The sequence below is a fragment of the Mus caroli genome, chromosome 14 (assembly GCF_900094665.2).
Source record: "Mus caroli chromosome 14, CAROLI_EIJ_v1.1, whole genome shotgun sequence".
In the NCBI taxonomy this organism is placed as follows: Eukaryota; Metazoa; Chordata; class Mammalia; order Rodentia; family Muridae; genus Mus; species Mus caroli.
Genome location: NC_034583.1, coordinates 61750601 through 61761075, shown reverse-complemented (window position 1 = coordinate 61761075; position 10475 = coordinate 61750601). Strand labels below are relative to the sequence as shown.

At 51.4% G+C, this 10475-nt stretch overlaps 1 protein-coding gene across 1 annotated transcript; it reads left to right on the top strand.

Moving 5' to 3' along the window:
* The first annotated feature begins 443 nt into the window (after positions 1-443).
* On the top strand, positions 444-5471 carry Npm2 (nucleophosmin/nucleoplasmin 2). Its single transcript, XM_021181153.1, has 9 exons — positions 444-507; positions 842-1005; positions 1121-1206; positions 1299-1412; positions 3232-3325; positions 4363-4514; positions 4700-4740; positions 5103-5136; positions 5223-5471. Exons 2-9 carry the CDS (start codon positions 948-950, stop codon positions 5265-5267), a joined length of 624 nt encoding a protein of 207 aa, XP_021036812.1. The 5' UTR covers positions 444-507; positions 842-947; the 3' UTR covers positions 5268-5471.
* The last annotated feature ends 5004 nt before the right edge of the window (positions 5472-10475 follow it).

Here is a 10475-nt window from a genome sequence, read left to right as displayed (position 1 = left end):
ACTAGAATGGCTAAATTTAAGAACACCGGCAATGCCAACCATTGAGAGCAACGGGTACCATTTCCATACACTGTAGGGAGAAATGCACGACAAACAACATTGCTGATGCTTCCTGACAGATGGCAAAGCATCTCTAAGTCGAGTAGCAAAGATAGCCTCTCTCTTGGTAAGCCCAGGAAGGTCCCCACTGGCTGGGAACCGTGGTTCTCACATAGGGGCTTCTTTCTGGGCCAGTACCAGCAGCTTCACCTGAAAACTGGTTGGAAATGCAAATTCTCTGGGCCCTGCCTTGACCTGTTCAATGGGAAACAGCAGAGGTGATGCTCAGAAATCAAGTTTTAACAGAGGGCCAGGTGCTTCTAGAGTAGGAGGGGATTGCACACCTCCCCACCCCCTCCTCTTTCCCAGGCTTCTTAACAGCCTGCTGTGGGAAGCTGACCCTTAGATGGAGCCCTGAAGCCATATTGAGGACCTGCAGTAGAGGTGCAACCCATGACTGGCAGCGCAGTAAGCTTGAGCAGGGGATACATAGGACTCGGATCCAACTGGGCACACATCCTGGTCCCCTCCCTCTCCACACTGGGGTTCTGGGAGGGCCCCAAGGGCAGTCATGTGATCTCTCAGCAAGCTTCCAAACTTGGGCTAGACAAACCACCATTCCTTGCACTGTGGTGTTGAGTGTGTCTGTCTCAGGTCTAGGATGCTCTAATCAGTTGCAGGGAGGGGGGAAGCGGGCAACTTGGCTTCTAGTTTTTAATGGCTGTTGGCTATAGCCAACATTCCCAGGACTCAAGGTAGCTTTCCTTATGGAGGGCTATGAGCTAGCCTTTGCATTACTCAGAAAACAGTGATAACAGCTGAGCTCCAAGCAAGGACCCAGGACCTTGCCTCACCACAGACATAATTCTTCCCTGCAACACCTCCACCAAGCCGCCCAGTAAATCGACATGAGTCGCCACAGCACCAGCAGCGTGACCGAAACCACAGCAAAAAACATCCTCTGGGGTAAGGGCTAAGGCTGTCCCCAGTAAAGGTGGAGTGGGTTTGCTGGTGAGCTGTGCCTCTAACGGAAAGGAACTCATGAGCCTCCCAGCCCCATACGGCCGTCTTCGCTGTGCAGGTAGTGAACTCAATCAAGAAAAGCAGATTTGCACCTTTAGAGGCCAAGGCGAGAGGAAGGACAGCTGTAAACTCTTGCTCAGCACGGTGGGTGTCTCCCAAGGAGGAGGAGAAGGCTGGAACAGGAGTGAGTCCTCCAGCCTCAACAGCTAACGGCTTCTTCCCATCACCTTTCTCAGATCTGCCTGGGGGAGAAAGCCAAAGAGGAGGTGAACCGTGTGGAAGTCCTCTCCCAGGAAGGCAGAAAACTACCAATCACTATTGCTACACTGAAGGCCTCTGTCCTGCCCATGGTGAGTCTTCTCTCCCGGCAGGCCCAGCGAAGCCATCACCGCCCTAACTTCACCCTCAGATGGGCCTGGACACAAGTGTGAATGCCTTCATGCCCCATGCGCAGGCTTCTAGCCATGCTATAAAGGTGACTGTGGAAAACATCGCAGTTCCTGCTTCCCAGAGCCTGTGCCATGAGCAAGCCAAATATCCTCTCCAACAGTGTCTGTCCTGTTTAAGCTCGTCACTACGAGGCACCAAGACATTCTCTGTGGCTTATGTTTGGGCTTTGAGTCTGGAATTTCATCCTGCCAGTATCTCACTCTGGGTAATTAACCACTGTGTGTGTGAATAATGGCAGGTTTGTAACTTGGAGCTTTTTAAAATTCATCATGTATGAAAGAGAGGGGGAGAGAGGCAGTTTAGGCACGTGTACCACAGTACATGTGGAGTTCAGAGGACAACCCAGGAGTTAGGTCTCTCCTGTTGTGAGTTCCAGGAATTGAACTCAGGTTGCCAAGCCTACGCAGCAAGTGCTTATACCTGCTGAACCATTTAGCCTGCCCGTGTTTGTCTGACACAGGGTCTCATATTGAATCACAGAAGAGCCTCAAAGTTATCTCCCTGCCTCCCCTTCCCTGGTGCTGGAATGACAGGCACGTGCCACAACACAGACCCTTTTCCTTTTTCTATAATCTCCCTGCACTGCTCCATGGCTAGGGCTTTTGGTATAATATAAATACTCCGTGACTTCAAAATGAACCTGTGAGTTGAAAATATCCTAATTGGAAAATGATTTACTCTGCTTGTCCCCTGGAGCCCCCTCGTTTAGCACCTTGACATGCTGTGGAGGCAGCACTGTCTCCCTGAGAGAAACCAGGGCACAGTGTCAGAGCATCAGGGTGCTCACTGACACGGCCAGGAATATGCAAGGTTTTTATCACATATCACTGGCCCAGGAAAAGATCAAAACTCAGAATTCAGGTGTGTGGCTCTCCTAAATGAGTTTAGCTCTTGCAACATTGTAAAGCCAAAAACCCCTGAGTAATTGGGAAGTGTAATTGGGTAAATGTGACCTGAACATTTGGCACCTTTTCCTCTTCCCTGATGTAAGATGGCTCCCCGGGAAGTGCCTGGCAGACAGGCCTCACCAGGCTCATGAAGCCCCCATCTGGTACCGCTGTGCTTTCAAGGTTTTATTTTTATTCCTGAATAAGGAGTTACATTTTATCAAATGCTCTACTTTTATTTTACATGTGTGTTTTGCCTGCCTATGTTCTGCAAAGCATATTCACACCTAGTCCCTACAGAGCCCAGAAAAAGGCCTTGAACATGGAATTGTTTTGAAAAGATGTCTTCGAAACACCCTGTGGATGCTAGGATTCAAACTCGGCTCCTCTGGAAGAGCAGCCAGCGCTCTTAATAGCTGACCCTTCTTTTCAGCCCCTCAAATGGGTTTTTGGGTTGGGTTGGGTTGGGTTGGTTTGGTTTGGTTTGGTTTGGTTTTTCGAGACAGGGTTTCTCTGTATAGCCCTGGCTGTCTTGGAACTCGCTCTATAGACCAGTCTGGCCTCAAACTCAGAAATCTGCCTGCCTCTGTCTCCCAAGTGCTGGGATTAAAGGTGTGCACCACCACGCCCAGCTAACTCCCTCCATTCTTAATAGTGAGAAGCAGAAAATTGATTTATTCACTGTGCTCACATGGAGAAGGGGGACATTTACTTATGTTTGGAGTTTTTCAATGCTGGAATTTTGCAGCATTGTGTGACCAGCACCCACCAGGGGGCCAGTCTGAGTTACCTGTGTCTTCTATGTTGCCCTGATGTCTTCTTCCCATTGCAGGTCACTGTATCAGGTATAGAGCTTTCTCCTCCAGTAACTTTTCGGCTCAAGACTGGCTCAGGACCTGTGTTCCTCAGTGGCCTGGAATGTTATGGTAAGTTGTAGCCTAGGTGCCTGAGGCCTCAAGAGATTCTTGACTTTCTGTACAGACCCTCCAAAGTAAATGATTGCCAGTGGCCTGAACTAAACAGCTGTGCCAAGGGCTGTCGTCCCAGCTCTTCTAGCCCTTCCCATACCCTGTGTGGGCCTCAGGCCTCACCTTTATCATGAGTGAGGTGGTCCTTGTTTCAGCTTCAGAAAATACTGCAGGGTAAACAGGGTCTTCCAAAGGACTCTGGAGCTGAGCCTGGAGGCACAGGCTTGTGCTCTCAGCTCAAAGAGAGCCTGGGCTGTATTATCAAGAGCCTCCACCTCAAAGAGGGAAGCTCTTATTCTAACTAGTATTTGGGTGTATTTCAAAGAATGGCTACTCGTAATCATGAAGCTATAGTGACAACACGGGCCACAGCAACTTACCTTTGACACCTTTAAAAGCCACTTCCCAGCCTGACAGGTGGTGCTCCACACCTTTAGTCCCAGGACTTAGGGAGGCAAAGGCAGGTGAATCTGAGTTAGAGACCAAGCCTGGTCTACAGAATGAGTTCCAGGACAACCATGGCTACACACACACACACACACAAATCTGTCTCAAAACACAGAAAAGATCCTCCTCACATTAGACCTTGCCTCTGAACCAGTTCCACTACCTCAGCATGGCACACTAGGGACCAAGTTTCCAGTACATCAACCTTTGAGGGCCAAGCCACCCTGTAGTCCCATCTAGCTCCTTCCCTGCTCATCCACCTTCAGCCTTGGCCCAGCCAATTCTAAATATACAGCCACCGCCTGCCTGCCCTCCTTCACCCAACATCTGGGGAACTCTCCTGCCCCTTGCTTCACCCTGGTCCCTACTTTTCAGGGAGGGAGAGAACAGATATGTCCTACTGTAGAAGGTGAACCCTCTCAACCCAGTGCTTGCCTGGGAATAAAGTCAGAGCCACAAGAGGCCTGGATTGGGAGGAGGGTGTTGAGCCTTGAGGTCAGATGCTCTGGTTTTCCCCACCGTGCGCCACTCCTGCCTACCCATTCCAGAGACTTCGGACCTGACCTGGGAAGATGACGAGGAAGAGGAAGAAGAGGAGGAGGAAGAGGATGAAGATGAGGATGCAGATATATCGCTAGAGGAGATACCTGTCAAACAAGTCAAAAGGGTGGCTCCCCAGAAGCAGATGAGCATAGCTAAGGTGGGGGGAAAAATAAGGTAGGGCATCAGTACCTGAGCTGGGCCTCCCATATTGGGCACCTGGGACAGGCCAAGGCCTCCACCATGGAAGCTCAGCACCTCTCAACTGGGACTGCCTGGCACTCCAGTGTTCTGGCTTGGGGTCTTGGATTAGCTTTCCAAATAACACTTGGTTTTTGTTCCCAGAAAAAGAAGGTGGAGAAAGAAGAGGATGAAACAGTAGTGAGGTAATTCACGCAGTTAAATTCCCCACCACAACCAGCACTCAGCACCGAACCCAAGGCTTCTGGCATGGTACCACTTGAGCTGCAGCCCCAGGCTTTGTTTGGCTTGGTTTGGTTGGGGGTTTTGTTTGATTTTGAGAAACAGGGTTATCAGTAAGTTGCCCAGGTTGGCCTCAAACTACTGTATAGCTCTGGCAGGCCATAGACTTGTTATTCTCCTGCTTCAACCTCCTAGTAACTGGGATTACAGGCCTGCACACCAGGCCCAGCTGAAACAGCAAAAGCTCTTCCTGTGAGATAGCCAGTCCCAGGAAGCTAAGGCATGAAGCTGCACTCTTGCCCACTCTGTCCCTATTCCTTTCCAGGCCCAGCCCTCAGGACAAGAGCCCCTGGAAGAAGGTGAGCAATAAGAAGTTGGGGCTGGCCCTGGGGAAGGCTGCCTGGCCAGGGAGGGTGGTAGACTCTTCAGTCTCTTATCTGCACAGGAGAAATCTACACCCAGAGCAAGGAAGCCAGTGACCAAGAAATGACCTCATCTTAGCATCTTCTGCGTCCAAGGCAGGATGTCCAGCAGCTGTGCTCTGGTGCAGGTGTCCAGCCCCACCACCCTAGTCTAAATGTAATAAGGTGGTGTGGCTGTAACCCTGTAACCCAGTCCTCCAGTTTCCGGAGGCTCTTGGTGAAGAGCCCCCCAGCAAGCTCGCCTAGGGCCACAATAAAATTTGCATGATCAGAACCTCCCTCTGTCTCCCCATGGGTCTCCTCGCTGCTGCGATAGCTCATGTGCCCAGCAGAGGGCAACCACGAACAAGAAACCAGCCCCATGTTGCTTTTCCTAGGTTTCCACCCCAGGATTGAGGAAAGGCCTAGTGGGCTAGCCTCAGCCGCGGTTTCAGTGAGCTGGGGCTGAGGAGGCTATTTTTCTTTGGGGCAGGCAAGGTTGAGGTTTACAAGTGCAGAGCTCTAGAACCCAACCAGTGCTTTTGCTACCAGGAGCAGTTTGGACCTGGGTCAGATCCTTCCATTTCCCTGTTCTTACCAGGCCAATGTCAAGGGTATATGGGACAGGGACAGGAGTAGGGGTGAGGGGGGAGTGGGGGAGGGAAGTGCAACATAGGCTGCCGTTACAGTTATGAGATGAAGGCCCATATGACACTTAACAGGACACAGGCCTATGAGTGAGGCAGATGACAGCTGGGAAACAGTGGATGACCACTGCACGGCTCTGGCTACCTGGCCTCCTCAGCATGCTGAGGGGCCTCTGGAACCTGTTCACTGGGGAGTGGGCATGGTTTCATTCCTGATTTGAGTAGGACACACAGTAAATCCTAGGGCAAAGGGCTGTGCTCCTGTCTGACGTTGAAGGCAGCATCCCTGTAGGCCAGGCCAGAAACAAGCGAGCAAAGACCTGCCGGGGAGCCCCGTGTATGAGCCCCAGGGGGGGTTATAAACAAGCTCTGGTTCCCGGTCAGTTCCTTAGCCCTTGGTGCAGATGATGCTCATCCAGCCTGGTCCACTGGTATCAGTCACGGTTGTATAAAAAGAGCCAAGATACCTGCCTCCACGCCCACTGAAGTCACCTGGATAGCCTGGTGGTAACACAAAGCCAGCACCCTGATTTTCATTCCCAGCAAGTGCTTTGGAGGAAGAGCACCAGGGTGTTAAGAGACCTGAAGAGGGGGCTGGAGAGATGGCTCAGCAGTTAAGAGCACTGACTGCTCTTCCAGAGGTCCCGAATTCCATCCCCAGTAACCACATGGTGGCTCACAGCTACCTGTAATGGGATCTGATGATACCCTCTTCTGGTGTGTCTGAAGACAGCAACAGTGTACTTATAAAATCTTTAAAAAAAAAAAATCTGGGGCTGAATGTGGTGGCGCATGCCTTTAATCCCAGCACTTGGGAGGCAGAGGCAGGCGAATTTCTGAGTTCGACGAGGCCAGCCTTGTCTACAGAGTGAGTTCCAGGACAGCCAGGGCTACACAGCGAAACCCTGACTCAAAAAAAACCTAAAAAACAAAAAATCTGAAAAGGCCCTGGGGAACAGGCAGCTGACATGGAGGATGGGGGGAAGCTAGAAAGACCTTTCCTGTGAGTGCATCTACTCTGGGTCAGGGTACATCTGGGTGTCCACCCAGAAGGATGGCTGTCATGGCAGCAGTAGCTACAAGCCCAGAAAATACATGCTGTCCCCAGACTGCTGCTTATACCACGATTATACCCCTAAGGTTAGGTTAGCTTCATTTCTTAAAAGAGAACAGCACAGAAGTTAACAGTCTGCACCAACATCATGGAGCAGAAGGGGGAGCCAGAGAGTCTGGCGTCCGAGCCTTTGCTTTTGACCACTCTACAGATGGAGAATTTCCTGCCAGTTTGCAGTCAGTCTTGTGAGCTGAGTGAGGGCAAGGGCTAAAGAGTGCAGTCCTCAGTGAGGAAAGCTTATTCATGGTCAGGTACAGACACAGACATCTTCCCTCCTGCATCCATCCCCAGGCAAGGCTCAACGTATAGGAGCACTTAACAAGTACCCCAGATCCGTCCATGAGACTGACTGCCTGCATGGATGCACAAACTTCCAGTGAGTCACATGTCAGTCTATGCTGCTAGGGATACCCTTTGCCCTAACCCACCTGTGTTTCTGCAGGAAAAGGACGGCTAGGCTGAGGCTGGTAACACTGTTTGCAGTAGCTAGGCTATTGGGCACAGGTGTGAGACAGCCCCAACGGGGTGGGGGGGGGTTGGAGTTGGTACTTAATGGTGGGGATTAACTAGAATTTCGGTAGCCACTTCTCTCTCTGCTTAGCATCTCTAAGACCTCTTCATAAATGTTAATAAACTCTCCCTCTCCAGCTCACCCCATCAGGGGAGAAAGTCTGCCAAAGTTTAGGTAAACTGAGGCTAAACCACACAGAGGGTCATTGTCCCCTCCCCCCTTTCCCCTCTTTGCAGGATGAGTCCTTGTCTCAACTGACACCATAGCCATTTCGAACTCACTCCTTAGACCAGGCTGGCCTCAAACTCAGAGATCTGCCTACTTCTGTCTCTGGAGTGCTGGGATTAAAGACATGTGCCACCACAGCCTGGCTCCTTTTTCTAAAAGAGAAAGAACCTGGAGCCAGAAAACCAACTTTTCATGTCACTTAGCAAGGGATGGAGATAATCTCTATCCCCAGCTCTCCATGCTGCCTCCCCCAGGACATAAGAGAGCAAGCCTAAAAGCCAGGACTGAACATGCCAAATAACAAGGGATGAGAAGTCAGGGGTAGCTCACACACACAGCAGGCTACCCTTGCTATCCCCGGTATCTCCCTGGTACCAGATCCTGGCTGAGCCTCAAGACCAAATTTTACTGCTGGCAACTGTTACCATGGAGACTTGGGCTGCTCTGAGGGCTAGCCAGTGAGTGACAATGGGCCCTGTCCCCAGTGACAGGAACCAGGTGCTCAGATTCAGGAGTCTTGAGCAACCTCCACTGCCTCCTGGGGAATGAGCCTACAGAACACAAGATGTTGATGTGCCATGCCTGTCTTCTGCTTCCAGATGACACCATCACCATTGAATTCCAAGTCTTTAGCTGTCTCCTCCATGCACCTGAGCCCTCTTACCTGCTAGCTGCCTGACGCCTCAGATTGAACAGAGGTGGGGTGCCTGGGAGCCAGTAGGGGATATGGGAATGGGGTCCACGAGTTTGATGGAAAGAGGGCAAGTTTCTCTGAAGAGGCAGAGACCACGGTGAACCGCAAATGGTGGCAAGAATGTGGAAGATGGAACCTGTGGTCTGGTGGTGGGTAGAGGTGTGCCCAGCAGGGCTGAAAAGTGAGCAGGCTGAAGCTGCCTCTGAGACCACCAAACTGGGGTGCAGCTCCTTGCTCTCCTGGGCACTGGCCCCTTGGCCCAGCCACCACAGTCACTTGCTGTTAGCCATGGGTTATCACTTACCTTCTAGTTTTGACTTGTTTTGGCTTTTGTTTTTGTTTTTTTTTTCCAAGACAGGGTTTTTCTGTGTAGCCCTGGCTGTCCTGGAACTAACTCTGTAGACCAGGCTGGCCTCAAACTCAGAAATCTGCCTGCCTCTGCCTCCCGAGTGCTGGGATTAAAGGTGTGCACCCCCATGCCTGGCTTGTTAGTTTGTCTGTCTGTCTGTCTGTTTCGCATCTCAGGCTTGCCTCAGACTCGCTAAGTAACCAAGGATGAATTGGCTCTTGAATTGATCCCCTGGCTGCTTTTAACCTCTGAAGTTCTGGGTTTACAGGTGTGCAACCACACTTAGTTTTAGCAGTGCTAGGGATAGGATCCAAAAGTTCACAAATGCTAGGCCAGCCTTCTACCAAGTGAGCTGCGTCCCCAGCCAGCCCTGAGTCCTAGCTTTCTTTAAATTTGATTCCAACCCCCTAGACTTCCCCTGGCAATTCCCACCTTCTCAAACAGCTCCTCCAAATTCACTCCTAGGTCCCCTGCAGAGGCATTTTGAGTCTGCGGAAGAGAGGGCGGAGCTCTCTAAAGGCCCCTGCTAGACCTGGCCAAAGGCCCTGTTAGGGGACGGGGGAGGTATCTATGAGCTTGCTGGGAGTTGGGGCGCAGGGGAAGTGCAGGGTAGCAGACCACTTTGTGGCTTGCTGGAACTCAGGAAGGTGAGAAGGCAAATAAATCCACCTGTGCTGCTCTGTGAACTCAGGGAAAGGGAGCCAGAGTTTAGACTCCCCAAATCGCCCCTCCTTTCAGCTCAGCACCACCCACCTGTCTGTAAGGAGAGAACTGGTCACCAGCCTTCAGATCCCCGGCGGCTGCCTGTCATATTACAGTCCACTTAAGCCTGTCAAATGCACTGGAGCACACCTTTAATCACAGCACTCAGGAGAGAGGCAGGTAGGTCTGTGAACTGGAGGCGGCAAGCCTGGTCTACACAGTGAATTCTAGGTCAGTTGATGCTACATGGTGAGACCCTGTCTCAGGTAGAAGATGGGAGAAGAGAAAAAAAATCTACCAAGGTCTCTGAGCGCTAAAATAAAAATAAAGCCAGTGGCAGGCTGGGACCTGGAGGGTGAAGTTGCAATTCCAAGGAACAGGAAGAGCCTAGATTCTGGGACTATGGCCCCTTCACTCACCAGCTGGCTTATTCTGAGCCGGCTACCTCCCAATGCGCCAATTTCCTATCAGCAAACTGCAGTCAGTATAGCTGACTTGGGTAGCCAGCTACATGGGACTAGTGGTCATATGTCCATACTGCTGGACACTGCATTCCAGGCAACTGCTTGGGGACACTGGTGAATTGGGGCTAAGAGCCTAGGACTGGGTGTCAACCCCCCAAATAAGGCCCAGACATCTTAGGGATTTCCACGCTGACTCACTGTCATTTCATTTGGTTCTCCAGTACTCCAATAGCTGACCACACCACCCACCTTTAAAAAGAAATAGACTAAGAAGGCCCAGGCAAAAGTGACTCCCACTCTTCTTCGGATCTCCATTTCAAACCAGTTTTTGTCAGCATTGAGATCTTTCAAGAGCTGCACCTGACTCCCCATCTCTGGCCTCAACCTGTTGCACCCACTGTTCTCAGCCTTACCCCTCCTTCCTAGTGGCAAGGGGTGACAGCAGAGAAGCTGAGCCAGCAGCCGCTCAAGCCAAGCCCACCCCTGCTCCCTGGAGGGAGGCTCCTCCTTTTAAGGCTGCTTCTGGGAATTCCCACCCCGAGCCAGAATTCGAGACCCCCAGCCCCAGCTCGGTACCTGCAGCTCATT

Bases quoted from the DNA above. Each gene is read 5' to 3' on its own strand.
- Npm2 (XM_021181153.1), top strand. From the start codon at position 948: ATGAGTCGCCACAGCACCAGCAGCGTGACCGAAACCACAGCAAAAAAC. The intron at 1,413-3,231 runs GTGAGTCTTCTC...TTCCCATTGCAG, and splicing joins AGGCCTCTGTCCTGCCCATG to GTCACTGTATCAGGTATAGA. The intron at 4,515-4,699 runs GTGGGGGGAAAA...TTTTGTTCCCAG, and splicing joins AGCAGATGAGCATAGCTAAG to AAAAAGAAGGTGGAGAAAGA.